Raw genomic sequence first — 17,289 nt, forward strand, 5'->3', positions numbered from 1 at the left:
CCACCACACCTAAATTATAGAATTTTAAATTATACGCAAATGGGTATTTTGCCTATACATATGTCTACATGTGACTACAGTGCCTTCACAAGCCAGAAAACAACATTGGATCCCCAGGAAGCTACCATGTGGGTGCTAGGACTTGAACCTGGGTTCAGTAGAGCAACCACTGAGCCACTTCTCCAGGCCACAGTTAGAAGTTCTGAAGAGATACAACAAATTGGTACTGTATTTTAAAAACTATATAGAGACTGATGGGGCATTATTGGTCAATGCTATATCAGATTTCCATTACCGTTCAACGTTTAATTGCTGTGGGGGCAGTAATTCTATTTTGGTTATGTGGAGATGTCCTGGGTTCTTTGAGAGACTGTCAAAGGATTTAGGTTAAAACATCACTTACTTGCAAGTTTCTTTCAAACTATTAATAGGCAAAAATATGGATGCAAAGACATAAGACATGTAACTGTTAAGTTTGGGTGGTAGTTGCATTTTAATATTTGCTACACTGTTTTTCTCTTTTAATTTGAATTAAAAAAACAAGTTAAAAGGGATAAACTATCCTAAAATATCAATAAATCTGATTAACAAACATGTCAGCAGAATTTATCAGATAATCAGGAGTAGCAAAAATATAAATTTAGTGGTTGTTCAATATATGCATCATAGGTGCCTTTATGTTTTCCTTTGTACAACCAAAAGTTTTCTATGATAAAAATGTATTAACTTCTTTGTAGACAAGCATGTAATATAAATCTTAGAAAAAGATCAATACCTGGAGATGACAGGTGACTTACTGCCATTCATTGTGTTTGTTCTCTCCCAAGGTTTTCTAGCTGGTTCTTCAAAAATAAGAAACAAGTGTTATTAAACGAATACACCTCAGATCCTTCTAGAATCATTGCAAAACAAGACACAAAAGAACTATCATTCTATGGACACAGTAATAATACATACACCAAATATAAATTCTGAACACAAAGGACTCTAAATTTTATGGTTTTTAGAACTTAAAATGGAAATTCAGGAGGTAGAGACAGAAAGAGCTCTGAGTTTGAGGCTAGCCTGGTCTTCACAGTGAGTTCCAAGGAGTAAGACCTTGTCCAAAAAACTAAAATCAAATCAAAACAAAAAAATGAGAAGAAATTAAAAGTTTCCTTGAAACCCTTTCTATTATAAAATCTAAATAATCCAAATGATAGCAGTAATAACATAAGTAATCCAAATGATAGTGGCCTTTTACTAATCAACACAATTTACACTAGAATCCAATAAATTCAAATGTACTAAACTTTTTGTCCAATAGTAAATAAAATGTTCAATCTGTGATATATTTTCTAATGTTTCCCCTCAGTGGCTTCTGTACTCAGAAGAAAGCTTTAAAGTCTCTTTGAACTGTATGCAAAACTAAATTAAAACTCCCTTGATGCCTGCTTTGGGCTCTGAACTGTTAAAGGCACCTAGGGAAGACCCTAAAAGTTGCCATTGATTTTCCTTTACTTGGTCAATATTTAATTCTTCCTTTATAAGGGACTCTTATAAAGAGTGCTAAGGCACTCTGTCAGTCAGCAGTTAGTAAGGGAACATCAACAAACCAGGAAGCCAAGATGATGGAATAAGAACTACATCCAAGGGCTGGAGAGATGGCTCAGTGGTTAAGAGCATTGCCTCCTCTTCCAAAGGTCCTGAGTTCAATTCCCAGCAACCATATGGTGGCTCACAACCATCTGTAATGGGGTCTGGTGCCCTCTTCTGGCCTTCAGGCATACACACAGACAGAATATTGTATACATAATATATATATATATATATATATATATATATATATATATATATGAATCCCAAAGATATTTAAAAAAAAAAAAAAGAACTACATCCAACACACTAACCCAGGTAACAGAGGATGGAAGACAGAGCAGGAAGGGAGGGGAAGAGCCACCGAGACACTTATCAGAGACGACGCAGGTGGAAGGATGAAAGTAACTGCTGGTAGATGGAGTGCTAACACTACCTCAACAGAAGAGGAGGGAGAATTTATTAATCTCTTTTTTGTTTGTCTGTTTGTTTTTTTTTTTAAGACAGTCTCACACTGTAATTCAAGGTAATCTAGAATTGTATATATAATCCAGGCTGGACTCAAATTTGTGGCAATCCTGTTGTCTCAAGTCTACTAAATGCTGATATTACAGGTAAGAGTTTACCCAGTTAAACTTTTTTTTTTTTTTAAAGGGGTTTCTCTGTGTAACAATCCTGGCTGTCCTGGAACTTGCTGTGCAGACCAAACTGGCCTTGAATTCAGAGATCTGTCTGCCTCTGCTTCCAGAGTGTTGGAATTAAAAGTGTGTCACCTCCCCAGCTACTCCACTGGCTCCAGCAGATTTCCCAACTGGTTTTCGTTTTTTAAAAAACATTTATTGCCGGGCGGTGGTGGCGCACGCCTTTAATCCCAGCACTCGGGAGGCAGAGGCAGGCGGATCTCTGTGAGTTCGAGGCCAGCCTGGTCTACAAGAGCTAGTTCCAGGACAGGAACCAAAAGCTATGGAGAAACCCTGTCTCGAAAAATCAAATAAATAAATAAATAAATAAATAATAAACATTTATTTATTTACTATGTATACAATATTCTGTCTGCGTGTATGCCTGCAGGCCAGAAGAGGGCAGCAGACCTCATTACAGATGGTTGTGAGCCACCATGTGGTTGCTGGGAATTGAACTCAGGACCCTTGGAAGAGCAGTCAATGCTCTTAACCGCTGAGCCATCTCTCCAGCCCCCAACTGGTTTTCTTAACTCAGTCTTCCCCAGCTCCACAATGACAAGGCTGACAAAAGCCAACTTAAAGGGCTCCCAAAGAGTTTTACTGACTTACGCATCAACACAAATATTTGCAAGACAAAATCCGAATCTATTATCTTTCCCTAACAGTCTTTTCAATTTTATTTTATGTGCACTGGTGTAAAGGTGTCAGATCCCCTGAAACTAGAGTTGCCGACAGTTATGAGCTGCCACGTGGGTGCTGGAAATTGAACCAGGTCTTTTTAAACATTTTCTTTTCCCCAACAATCTCTGGTAAGTCAACTTGTCATTTCTTAGTTTTCTCTTACTCAACTTTAACACCACACCTCTGTTCATATATGTTAATGTGCTAGTTTCAGCTAGCTAAACACTCTACATACAGAAGGAAACAGCATTCTCGCCAAAGATAGCCCAGGTGACTTGATATGTCATTCCCTCTGACACAGCTGACACAGTTGCATTTAACATTTCATGAGATTTTGTGCTTAAGAGGCTTTAAATATTGCCAGGCAGTGGTGGCGCAGGCCGCCACTGAGAAGTCAGGGGGCAGGTGGGTCTCTGTGAATTTGAGGCCAGTCTGGTCTACAGAGCGAGTTCCAGAACAAGCTCCAAAGCTACAGAGAAACCTGATGTTGGAAAGCCAAGAGTGTTTTTAAATCTCTCACCCATTTTTGGCTCATTAAATGTTTTAATGTGATGTCTTTTTGTTGTTGTTTTTTGAGAAAGAGTTTCTCTGTGTAGCTCTGGCTGTCCTGGAACTTGATTTGTAGACCAAGTTGACCTCGAACTCACAAAAATCCACTTGCCTCTGCTTTCCAAGTGGTGTGATTAAAGGTGTGTGCCACCACCGCCTGGCTACAATGCCAATCTTAAGAATTGAATTAAACAAATGAAAAAGAAGCTCTAAACTTTTCTAAATGAATTCCTGATTTCATATGTGTGGGTTAAAAACAGTTGGATTTTTTTTATAAAAATAATGTACCAAGTCCATTTAGAGAAAAACCAAGATGCATTGTGGAAAATTAGTTCATGGGGTCACAATGTTAATGATAGAAATAGCCAACTTCAAAAAGATATTTTTTTTAGAGTGGGAAAATGTCCTGAGAGGAAAACCAGCACTACTGTCATTTTCCTAAACCAATATCATTTCTAACTATATACTATTATTCTTTATAGCTACAGGTAAATATAGCTGTCACCTTTTTTCCCCCCAAAAGATGGAGACTGTAACAAGGATCCACAACTATGCAGAGTGACTGGCTTGTTTGGTGCCAAACCCAGATAATAATCTGCTATATAACTCCTATACCTAAAGCTCAGGAAAATCACAGATGAGAAGATGAGAAGCTTCTAAGAAGAGTCAGAGGACCAGGCGAATGCATGTGTCGACATGACAGGGAAGCTCTAGCCAGGATATCTCAACAACATGGCTGCTTGAACAAGACTAGCACAACAACATCAGTTGACACGTCAAAACAGACATGGGACATTCCATGTGACACAACCCCTAGACAAAGAGCTACTAGCAGTCAATGGCTGCATAGAAACGGAGAGTTTGAGCCTGGCAGTGGTGGCGCATGTCTTTAATCCCAGCACTTGGGAGGCTCTATGAGGTCAAGGCTAGTCTGGTCGCCAAAGCTACAGAGAAGCCCTGTCTCGGAGGGGGAAAAGAAAAGGGGAGAGTTTGTTTCCTCAACTGAGAATGTTCTGAAATATGCTAACATGTGCATTTCATTTCTTCTTTTAAAACTGTAATGAATAATCTCAGTCTATAAACACACACATGAACATGTATATTAAGGTATTTGCCAATATAACAGTAGCAAAATGTTGAATTTAACAGATTTCAGTTTCGGGAAGAAAAGCATTAACTCCTGAAATCACAAAAGGCAGAAAAAAAGATCAAAGCCTTCAAATGCACAGAAGGCACTTTAACATTATTGATGAGCAAGTAGTCAATTGGTCAGTCCAAACATGGGGAAAGAGACTTTTTACTTGGACAGTACTAGTGTTTAGGGAAATTTCTGCTGAACTTACCAGGTGTACTTGTTGTAGAGGCCTTGGAAGTTATAGGTTCTGAATCTTCCTAAATATACAGAAACAGTCACATGAAGATCACATCACCAGAAACACTAGTCTCTGCAGCTAGGTTTCCAAACTCTCCTCCCATGTCCTCTCTGCCATCTACCTCGTTTTCCTTCCATTCTGGCTTACGCTGCTTCCCTCTCTTCCTTTCAGTCTTCCCTCTACTGTCTTCACAAAGCTCCTTCTTTGCTAAGCTCTGAGAGCCTGCTCTAGCCAACGCTAGGAACCGGACACGAGGTGGATTTGAGAAGTGTTATGAAAGGAGGCCAGACGGCACAGAGAAAACAATCATGGCTGTGTTGAATGGCACATACAGAACAGGCTGGAGATGCTCACCCAGCTGAAATGTGGAATAGGATATGAAGGTACAATCCTAGGGGGCACAGCTAATAAACCCAGGGCTCCTAAGGGTGATGCATAAACTGCTGATCTAATCTTACATTAACACAAAGAAATTGAGGAGCCTAACGGATTAGAAAACTTGCAAGAATCCATTCGCTCATATAATGGTGGGTATAAGAACAGAATTAACTTTAGACATTTGAACTTCAGTACTTTTCCCACAACTCTTCATATTCAACTCAATTCACCAAGAATGAGATTAAAATTTTATACATAACACTCAAGCCATTTTAATACTTGTACAGTTATAAATAAAATAAGCAAATAAGCTCAAAAGAATTAAGTTTAGATTATATGAGTCTTTAATGAGCTAGGCTTGAGCTCTACACCTGAAGGCACAGAGATTTTATATTCACTTACACTTCTGTCTTCTTTTTGTTCTGTTTCTATTGTTGACCCCTTTTCAGCAATTCTTCTCCTGGAAAGGCAAATTGATTAAAAATTTTTATATCACCTATCTTTGTCTGCCTGCCTGCCTAACTACTCTTGTTCTAAGAGGGAAGAGGACAAAATTATCAAAGTGTTTTTGATTCTGGACATACCCACTACAATAAAATCTCACCTCCTGGCCAGCAGGGCACTCATCTCTTCCATTAAGCCACTCCCCCCTAGAGGAAGGGGTCCATTCCCACGACCAGCATCTCCTTTGGATGAGGCCAAGTTCACACCTACAGTACCCCCTCCACTTGGGAAAGAGCCATCCTCCACCTTAATGAGAACACACACAGAATAATTTCCTATGTAGATAATAATGCTTATTAATACATTCAAAACAGAGGAACACATCATTATTGATTTAAAAAAGTACATTTTTTTTTAAATTTGAAGAACCAATAGTGAGTAACACTGACTTTATATGTTAATAGGAATTCTATAAAGTTAAGACCACCAATAATGGGGAAAAACAGTACTGATTTTCCAAATGATGCACTGAAAAAGACACAATCCTAATGGTAATTTTTTCCTCATCCCAAATACATAATCTGAATCCAACAGAGGAAGAAATATGATAAATCAAACTCAGGTAATTATAGAAAAAAAAGTTAGTGTTTTTAAAGGGTAATAAAGATTGAGGAATTGTCACAGATTAAAATAAGAGACATTATATTTAAATTTAACAAATGATCTTAAACTAGAAAAAATGCCATAAAAATTATTAGCTACCCTCCCTTCAAATTTACACTGAGATAGAAAAATAAGAACATGGTGTTTCTGACTTACTCTCAAATCATTCAGATTAGAAACTGTGTGATAAAGGTGATATACGCAGAGAAAAGAAGAGGCAAATAGTGGTTAAAAGTCAACTAGTGAATATAGAGATGATGAGGTCACACTCTTTATACTACCCTTACACCTTTTCTAAAATTTTAAATTATGTTGGTTTTTAATAACAGGGTCTACACCAGCATAATACAGTAATTTCACGTTTTTAGACATTTAGAAACAAGACACACATTTAAAAGTTCAGTAATTTGGTAATTTACCCGAGACACTTTCCTAAGTTTTGCTCCTGCAATTGCAGCTGCAAGTCCAGTTAAAGGGCGATTGTCTTCTGACATAGATCCAGAGAAAAATCCAGATGCAGGGAGGGGAGGGGCAGGAGGTGGGGGAGGAGGGGGAGGAACTTGGTTAGGAAGAGGGGGTGGGGGAGGCGGTGGAGGAGGCCCAGTGGATGGAAGTGGAGGTGGTGGAGGAGGTCCAGGGGGAGGAGGGAGTGCTGAGGTGTGGTTAGGGCCAGGTGGGAGGGGTGGAGGTGGTGGAGGTGCAGGTGGTCCCAAGACAAGGCCTGAGAGGAAGAAAAGTTAAGACAATCATCAACAACAGAGCTAATATATCATTGTATTTTACAAGGGAAAATATATAGAATGACATTCTAAAGTAAGTTGACTCAGACACTGTATATAAGAGATTAATTTATCATTATACTTAAAATCTAGACTAGTTTAACAAAAGGTATGATTTGAAAGCCAAAGTATTTACACAACCATTTAATATTTGACCTTTAGTAACAGAAGCAATGAGACCCCCTCAAGGGAGTTGAAAATAAATGCTTATTAGAGAGATATGCAATGTTACATACACACATACACACACGTGCGCACGCCCACGCAATTAGTACTGCCCAAGATAACAGACCCAAGATAATCCATGTAAAACCTTAGATGCTAAGATAATATACTTGACTATGATAACAAAAAGGTATTTATTTACCGGTAAGGCTTAAAAGGTTAATTTTTGTTTTTGTAAAGAAGGAACTGAGTTTGCACACTGGGTAGGAGTTGTCACTTCTGAGGCTTGAACAGGCATACAAACAGAAATGAAAGGCTGGAGGTAAGCTGTCCTATCCTGCAGATTGAGCTCTGAGTCACAGCAGGACAGTTAGCATTGTCAGGCTGCATGTGCCTTCTGATCAGATGTCAATCAGATAGTAAATTACGCATATTCTAATTTGAGCCACCTTTTAGTAAAATCTGATGAAATATCATAAAAAAGGTCGTGTTTAACAAAGGGAGTTTTTTTTTTTTTTTGGTTTTTCGAGACAGGGTTTCTCTGTGGCTTTGGAGCCTGTCCTGGAACTAGCTCTGTAGACCAGGCTGGTCTCGAACTCACAGAGATCCGCCTGCCTCTGCCTCCCGAGTGCTGGGATTAAAGGCTTGCGCCACCACTGCCCAGCAAAGGAAGTTATTTTTAAATCTAGATTGTAACATTGTTTTTAAGCATGAAGTTGTTTTTGGCATCCTCACTACATTGTATACTTATATAAACAACAACAAAAAGCAGGGTCATAATGTTTCCTCTTACAGAACCGGGGAACTTTATGTACATCCTCCACACTTACAGCTCTAAGGTCCCTTCCTTGCTGTCATGCAGCACAGCTTGTGTTTGGGACAAACCTTTAAGGACCCTCTCTGTTTGCCCTTATACCACTACTTGCAATCGGGCCTGTGAAATCCTCTGGGGTACACACCAAACCTGCCAATCCTCTCCTTCTTCCCCCAGCCCAAAGGTTACCCACTCTAAACATCTAAATCAGCACGTCTTAGAGCAGAAGTGCCCTGGGGCAAGCTCTGAGATGATCTATCTATTAAACAGACCTCCAACTCTCCAGGAAGTATTTAGATTTCCTATTTACTGCATGGAAGATGACCAATCAAGTTTTCCTAGCGAAGTTTAAAATTATTTGTATAAGGGTCCCTAAATATTAGAAAGCACCTCCTACAACTCTTACTGCAAAAGATCCAAAAACCTAAGTCTAATATGGATATCTCCCATACTAAATTCCTATATACAATTAAGGTCCCAGGACCAAAGAAAAAAAATTCCTTCAATTTTTTAAAAAATAAAATAAAACCCCATGTAAGTACTTTGGTAAAGAGATGCTCAATTATTAAAACCATCTGACTCATTCTACCAGGCAGTCAGTTATTGCTACACACTACTCTGAAGTGACCAGTAGTCAGCAGTAGTAGCAGTGAAGCCTTACCCTGTGGGGTTGGCGTCTCGGCCGGCTGAGAGGCTGCCTGCAAGCCTGGCTCGGAAGCAGAGGAGTCTCCCAGCTCAGGATTTAGAGGGGTCTCCACAGAGGCAGGGGCAGCTGCAGAGGGAGAAGGGAGAACACTGGGCTTGGATGAGGGAGTTGAGGCAAGAGGGGTGCCTGGAGGAGGAGAAGCCTGTGATCCACAGTGTGAGAGTGAGGCGAGGGGAGGCAGCGGCGGTGGTGGCGGTGGTGGTGGAGGCGGCGGTGGCGGAGGAGGTGGCGCTGCTGGCCCTGAGGTAGGCGGTGGGGACACTGGGTATGTTACAGAGTCCAGCAGCCCATTGGGTGCTGTCGGTGACGGAGGCATTTGGGGCACAGGAGAGGAGACACAAACGGGGAGGACAGGCCTTGGGCCAGTAGCTTTGCCAGGAGGACTGCTAATCATTATCGGAGGAGATGGAGGGAGGGGCGAGAAATTGGAAGTAGACCAGGCACAGGACTTCGCAGCTGGAGGCTGAGAAGAGGGTGTGTTCACAGGAGAAGAAGGTCGAGAGTTTTTGTTCAGAGGACGAGGAACTGTAGCATAATGGGGAAGAACAGGGTGGAAGGCTGAACCTAGAGATGTTGCAAAACGTGTCGCTGAGTGTCGCAGTGGTGGTGTAGGGGGTGTGGAAGTAGGTGGCAAAGCAGTCACTACAGCGTAATCAGGAGTGGCATCTGACACTGGAGCTGAGATGACTTTAGCATATGATGGAGGAGGTGCTGAAGGAGGCTGGCAACTGGAATACTCAGGAAGTGGAGCATTATACAGGGAGCTGTCTGAAGATGGAGCTGGACATAAGGTGGAAAGCAGCGGCAAAGACAGGATAAAAAAGGAGAGAGAAAAAGGGAGCTAGTGAAGCCACAAAACCAGCAATCAGACAAAATGTATAATCGTAGACTATAGTTAGTACCAGAAAATTAGGCAAATAACTGTCTCCACTTGAGAAAATTTAACTTGTCAACACTTTTGAAATTTGAAAGAGGATGAAATATATTCTTTTAACTATATGGATTAATACTCTATCCTTTATAGGAAAAGGACAGTAACAGTCTTAACTTTTTTATTTAGTCCACTAAAACAGCATCAAAATTATTACAAACAGCAGAATAAACTGAGTTGTTTCGAACATGACAAAATGTTTAGTACAAATGGAAAGAACACCCAACTTAGTGCTTACTTGTGGACATTTCTATCTTCTCAGCTGTGACTGCAGACAATCAGGCAGTGAAAAACTATGAATTAACTTAACCAACTAGCCAATCCTGAACCCACACTGGCTTCTGATGTAGCTCAGAAAGATTAAAGTTCTCTGATAAATACTCAACACCTTAAGCTTTAACCATATCATAAACTCAATGACATTTGATGAATCCCTGACTTGATATTTTTCACAATACCAGAAAATGTTTAAATAACCAGTTACTTTAAGCGAATACTTCCATCTATTTTAATTTCTCCTTCAGAAACCTGACTATACCCAAGCTAACTTGATGCTGTATGTGGCATAGTAGAGTATGTGATAACTTTAACTGACTGCACAAGGGAAATATCTTCCAAGATCATTATAAAAAAACTTTGCATAAAAACATTCGCACTTTATAGCTGAATTTTAGGACAGCAAAAAGAATGAAAATGGCAAAACAAAAATTCCCAAGAGCTTTCTTTTAGTTTCTAAGCAATAAAACAAATACTGAAGCAATAATTGCTAAGTACTTATCCTAACTCCAAACTGCACTGCTTATTCCCCAGCACGCACATGTGAAGTATCACAATTCTCGGCTGCACAGATCCTTTCCCAGCTCAGGTGCAGGAGACGTAAGTCTGCAGACTCTTACCAGCATTGGACACTCTGCGCTCCCGCTCCCACTCCACTTGCTCGCGCTCCAGCTGCTCCAGGCGCTCTCGGTCTTGCCGCTCCCTCTCCAGGCGCTCCAGCCGCTCCCTCTCCAGGCGCTCCATGTGCTCCCTTTCCTGCCTCTGCCGCTCCAGCTGCTCTTGTTCCAGGCGCTCCCTCTCTAGCCTCTCTCTTTCTAGTCGTTCTCTCTCCAGCCTTTCCCTCTCCATTCTTTCTCTTTCCAGCCTCTCCCTCTCCAGATCCTTCTGTCGCTGCTGTTCTTGCAGCTGCCTGAAATTAAAAATCGAATAAATAAAACTAAAACCCGTGGTCACTACTTCCACACAAAGGCAGGCTCCTTACAGACACCTTGTATTTTATACCAATGGAACTAACCTCTCAAGAGCCACATGGGCTCAATCAACACAGCTTTTGAGAATAAACCTCCCACTATAATCACCAAATCATTATATTAATCAGATGATGAAATAATTTTAAAATGTAATCTTTTTCTTAAAAATGTAACATTTTTAACCGCACAAGTTACAGCTTCAGGAAAAACAATGATAGTAGCTATACCTGAAAACAACATTTGGTGACTAGAAAATAAAGCCAGTTAAGTAAGAAATAAACTATAAATCACTAAAATTTCATGTCTGTAGGTAACTATAGTTAACATTTTGGTATATACATCTAGACCTTTTGTTCTATAATAACACACCCATAGATTTTGAAATTCAATCAAATCAGTATCATCTCACCACAACTCTGAAATCTGCTTTTTCTGACACAATGCACACTGGAAAAATTACCGCAAACCCTTAGTCTAACCTCTTTAACTTCCACGAGCATATGGACAGCACTGCTTAGCCCTTAAGAGTTTGAGTGGTCTCCAGTGCAGGATATAATTAGCCTGGCATACAGGCACAACACTGTATACATAATAAATTTAAAAACTAGAGACAGAAAAGATATTTTTTTCAATAATGTATATATAATAAACAACCTCAAGTGAGGTTTGTATTAGAATTTTAACTAAGGGCTAGGGATATGGCTCAGTGTTTGAGTACTAGCTGCTCTTTCAGACGACCTGGGTTTGATTCTCACTTCTGTAACTCCAGCTCCAGAAGATCCAACACTCTTTTCTGGCCTTGAGGCAAAACACTCACATGCATGAAAATAAATTTTTTAAAAAGAAAAGTGACCACTGCTAATTTGAAAAAAATATTAGGTTTTAGGATGTTTACATTTTGTGCTTCTCTTTTCATTTATCTCAAAACCATTTATGTATATATCAAGCTTACAACAGAACAAACATTAGCTTACCATCTTAACACTTCCTTACCCATTTCCCATTTTAGCTGATTGATTTCCATTTTTAATGGCAAAAGCCTTCCACAACAACCATCACACACACACACACAGCAGTAAGAAATAACTTGGCTAAATCAATATTCAGGAACATTCAGGGTAATACTAGCATTATATAAACACTGTCCATAGCTGAGCTACAAAGTATTCTGACAGCAATTTGTACCCATTCTGATTGCTGGGCATTAAAAAAAAAGCTGTTAATATCTGTTTCTCTAAGCAACACAATGCTTTTAACACACGGAGCAAGTAATGGTTGGTGGTCATTAAAGGTAAGATAGGTATGGATGTGGTGAATCTGGAAGCAGCATTGAATACAGACATTTATAATGACAATGTATTGACTTCAGAAGATTTTTCTACCTGTCAATCTCTAAAGGCTCCAAGTCTATAAAAGTTAAGAGTGTCTAAGGAAAAAAGTGCAATGCCGGGGAATACTTTCAAATTTGCTGATAGATAATTCAAATAAGCTGATGATACACCTTCAAGAGACTGATGTTTGAAGAAAGCCTGCTCACTGAGAAGATGACTATGTATATGTAGATGAAAAACAGCGTGAAGCACAAATTTTCTGCCTTACAAATCCTTGGTGAACATGAATAATTCCTACCTCAACTGAAAGACTTACAAATCTGCCTATAATGTTTTAATCTATACAGTAAGACATCCCTAAATCTTTTTATTAGTTTCCAAAATTTTGAAGCTTGCTTTCCTCAGGATCATTACTACTAGCTTGCATACTGGAAGTTGGTATAGCCCTTTTTCCTAGAGGTCATATATATCAATTGCTATTACCTGTTATTAGTAGATTTTACTACAACACACGTGTCTGAGTTCCAGGCCAGGGAGAAAATTCCAAAAGGTTTGTTTTCTTTGAATTAGCCATACATTTTAAATAATTTGAATGTTTCAGAAGAAACAATTATATACCTTTTTCAGAAATAAATATAAATGAATACTATTATGGCCATTAAAGTATTTTAATGTATCGAGTAAAAATATAAAGTATAGTTTTCTTCTATCACTGAAGTGTTATCCTCCAAAACAACAGGCCCCAAATGCAAACAGATATTGAAAGAACTGGCCCACAATGAAATCAATATATATATATATACACACACACACACACACACACACACACAAACATGCACTTAGTTTATGTTTACTTAAGACACAGTCTTGTGAAGCATGTAAAATATAAATAAAATGTCAAGATATATTTTATTCATCATTACCTTGAATGGTAGTTGTGTAAATATAGATTTCAATTCAAGACAGGGTAGCACTATGTAGCCTCAGCTAGCTCTGAACTCACACTGACCCACTAACTTCTATCTACAAAATGCTGAAATCAAAGGTATACACTACCACATATGGTGAACACACATACTTTTTATTGTAAAATGTGGGCATTTAATCTATTAGTTAAAAAAGAGGAGGAAGAGGAAGACTTTAAAAAAGACAATTGAGTTTTAAAGCCACAAAGCTCCTGTGACAAGAGTCAATACTTACAACAAAATCCGATCAACTCTTGGTCCATTCTGCCTCTGAAGGATAATGGGAGTGCTGTACACTTTCATTACTCCAGTTCCTCAGTTCCTTGCTGGGATTATTATCCCCCTTTTATAACTTTCAGTTAGTAGTGTTGATTTACTAGCTATTTATAGAAATTAACTAAATTATCCTCTATGTCGAGAGCACAGGACTGACTCATGTTTCTTAGAATACATTTCTCCATCATAGCCAAGGTAGCCAAATATTAATGAGTAAGAACCAGAAACTGATTTAATGAATGGCAGACACATGAGTAAAAGACTATCTTATGGTATAATAAAGGTATTATATCAACAAGGTTTAATATTTACTTTAACACTTAACATTTATTTTGCCAACTAATTTCATACTGATTACAAAAAAAAAATAAACTTATAAAAGCAATGCCTAGTTTAAAAGTCAAAGAGCATTACAATGCCTCTTACCAATGCTCACCACTGCTGGTTTCTTCCCACAGAATCAATTAAGTTTTCACTATTCTTGCAGTTATTTCACGTTTCTAAATACAGCAATTACCTTAGAAACATTTCTTCTTGGGCTGGAGAGATGGCTCAGCCATTTAAGGCTAGGTTCACAACCAAAAATATAAGAAATATTTCTTCTTGCCATTTCAAATTGATATGTCACTATTTTTCAACTAGACAAATTATTCAATTCCTATGTTCTGGGAGGCTGGCACGGGGGACTGAACCTCCATGAGCTCTATCCCTAAGCTATACTCCAGCCCTGACTCTACTCACTCTGGCTACTCCTCATTTTCCAATCTCCCTATAATAAAGTCAGAGAACTTTGACTACAGAAATACTATTTTTATTTTATATGTATGAGTGGGTGTTTTGTCTGTATATGCCTGTGCAGTGCATGGAGGGACCAGAAGAAGACACTGGACCCTGTCAGAACCAAAGTTAGAGATGGCTATCAGGTGCCATGTGGGTGCCAGAAGAGCACTACTGCTCTCAACCATAGCGCAGTCTCTCCAACTCATGTAAAACTCTCTGAATGACTTCCTACTTCCTACCGAAATGGTGAGGGAGTGTGTGTGTGTGTCTGTATGCACGCGTGCACGCGCGCGCACACACACACACACACGCTGGCTAATTCAGAAAAATCCACCCTGAAATGAAGTATTATCCACTTGATTTTAGGGATGAAAATGTATTAAATTTCAAGCCTACTTCTAGTATAATCCTCATCACACATAAAAAAAAAAATTCAGTCCATGGTATAAAATCCAGTCCGTAATCCCAGAGGTGGGGAAGACAATCCCTATAGTTTACTAGAAAATCCAGTCTAGCTCAATCAATCAGCTTGCTCTGGGTTCAGTGAAAGATTGTTTGAAAAAATGTAAAGAGCTATTGAAGATACCTGATGTTTCCCTTGGACTTCTACATGCATGGGTACATGTATGTGGGACACACACTGATACTGAAAACAGAATAAGGCTGATTGAAGGGAACAGACACTATTATATTCTAAGTCTATTTAATGTATTTTTAGATGTATCCCAAGTACGCTTTTTACAAAAAAGCAGATAAAATGGAAGTCCTAATTTCAAAGAACTGAAAGACATAATGTATTGTCAGTGTCCTCTGGGTCTGCTGCAAAGAAGGAAATGTAATTGTACAGACTCACCTTCTCTGGATTTCCAACTCTTCTTGGGATGGGCCATTTTGAACTTGAGCAGGTAGCTGTGTATTTTGTCTAGGCAATGTTGGCCCTATAAGGGAGGGAAACATTACAGATGAGTGCTATCATTCTACCTAGCTGGATGGAGGAAATTAAACCATGAGAACAACATAAAACCATCACATATTAAAAATGCATCTTCTTTTTGTCTAGCAAAATAAAATATAAGCTTTACATAACACACAGCAAATGAAAGACTGCAACATAATATTGTCATCATTTTCAGAAGGCTTACTTGAAACAAATGGAAACACCAACAATAAAGGAAAAAATAAACATTTATATATGAAGAGCTTGAGTAAAACAAGTGTTCAATGAGCACCTGAATAGGCACCTGAGCTTGACATTCTCTAAGACAATGAGACATTCTGTTCAGGGAAATTGTTCATGAGGTGGAGAGGAAAAACTAAAATGAAAAATCAGAATTAAAAAACTCACCTAAATAGAACACTGGAAATGAAAAACAGGAGAGAGAGAGCATGAGAACCTCATTACCAGACTGGAGCACGCTAAAGCATTTATCAAACCTGCCCAACTTGAGCTGCCATTTCTGTTTCATGGCATTGCATTTTTATTACTGGAGAAACAAACATTTGCTAAACTCCCATACACTGTATTAACCTATTTATCTCAATTTTTAATATTATAGGTAATCTTAACAACTTTCGAGGTAAGAAAGGCGGGGGGAAGGGGAAGACTGTTCACAGCAACATGAGAAAGCACTGACCATCCACTCCCACAACTACATATAATGTAGACCCGTCTTTAGCATCTTAGACTGTCACTAAATTATGGGAAATCTTATTGCCACTGGATATAAAAATTAAGTGACTGATACTAACGTAAGGCTGAACTACAACAACCTTGAAACCCACAACAGTAAAGCAAGAACGTGATGACAAGTTTTCTCCCGTTCTCTGAGGGGTTTCTGACTGCTAGTGTGCCACCAAAAACCCCTAGCAGGGATTCTCAGAGTTTTGCAGAGCACTACTATAAAAAAGTAAGTAAATAAATGCTGTGTGTACTAGGATATGTTACTGTGAGCTGTGAGTGAAGATCATGAAAGTAGCTATTTTATCCTCGTGGGGCAGTGCCACAACTGGAAGCAAAAGTTGATCAGGATGTAATAGAGCACTGGCACCTCCCAGTTACAGAAAACAGGTAAATGATCTGAACTTACCTACTAAATTTTTCATCTCTTTACATGTTTTTAGATTAATCGTTTAATTTGCCCTCTAATGACAAATTAATGACAACTGCAACAATATATTTCATTAGATATAAGTCTACTACTTTGCAAACCAAATAAAACATAAAATAAACCCCATGTAATTTAACAAGAAAAACAAAAACATGTTTTAAACTCAAAGTCAAATACACACATAAATGTTTACACAAATGAAAATATAACTGTTGTCTAATAAATAGAATGTTTAGAAAATTAACACAATGACTTTTTGAAAAAACTGTCATACTGTGCTATACTCTAATGCTTACTATTTTAGAGAGAAAAGATCCTTTCAGAAAAAGGGAGAGAGACAAAGGAGTTGGAAGGATAAATTTAAGACTCTATAAAATTGGGGAAGTATAATCTATATGCCCATACTTTAATTTTAAAACTATAAAATCAAAGCATTTTGCAAGGCCAACTTAAAGACCATTAAGGCTTACTTTTAAAAATACTCTTTGACTGTTTAAGTTAAAACTTCAGCCAGTATAAATAATGGAACAACTGTAAGTCAGTAATCTGTCATGCTCACATCTAGAAAACGCATTGTATCTCAATGATCCTATTAATGAGTTAAATCTATGTTTTAGCTGAAATCTATAAATTCAAGTCAAAAATGTTAAAATTTCAATTTAACCTTTTGACATTATCAAACGATTTTTATTCATTAAAAAAAAAAAAGCTAACTCTGGGCCCAGTGTGGTGGTGTACGCCTGTAACCTCAGCAACCACAGGAGAATTCTGAGTTCAGGCTCACCCTGGGCTATATATACTTACATAATATCAACAAAACAAAACTATAACAAACTGAATA

At 38.5% G+C, this 17,289-nt stretch overlaps 1 protein-coding gene across 10 annotated transcripts in view; it reads right to left on the reverse strand.

Moving 5' to 3' along the window:
• Enah (ENAH actin regulator) overlaps positions 1–17,289 on the reverse strand; it is a 107,976-nt gene that overhangs the window by 10,760 nt on the left and 79,927 nt on the right. For 4 of the 10 annotated variants that reach the window (XM_041635485.1, XM_041635483.1, XM_041635481.1 and 1 more), the window contains 9 exons: positions 15,686–15,697; positions 15,194–15,278; positions 10,638–10,927; positions 8,766–9,590; positions 6,766–7,067; positions 5,844–5,989; positions 5,642–5,699; positions 4,832–4,880; positions 776–842 (listed from right to left, as the gene is read on the reverse strand). In XM_041635485.1, coding sequence (XP_041491419.1) covers positions 776–842; positions 4,832–4,880; positions 5,642–5,699; positions 5,844–5,989; positions 6,766–7,067; positions 8,766–9,590; positions 10,638–10,927; positions 15,194–15,278; positions 15,686–15,697 — 1,834 coding nt within the window. The remainder of the gene's footprint in view (positions 1–775; positions 843–4,831; positions 4,881–5,641; positions 5,700–5,843; positions 5,990–6,765; positions 7,068–8,765; positions 9,591–10,637; positions 10,928–15,193; positions 15,279–15,685; positions 15,698–17,289) is intronic. The other 6 variants (XM_041635489.1, XM_041635488.1, XM_041635491.1 and 3 more) reach the window with 3 other exon arrangements.

This window comes from Microtus oregoni, unplaced genomic scaffold, assembly GCF_018167655.1.
Source record: "Microtus oregoni isolate MIOR12 unplaced genomic scaffold, Mior012 000047F_ref0000412, whole genome shotgun sequence".
NCBI lineage: Eukaryota > Metazoa > Chordata > Mammalia > Rodentia > Cricetidae > Microtus > Microtus oregoni.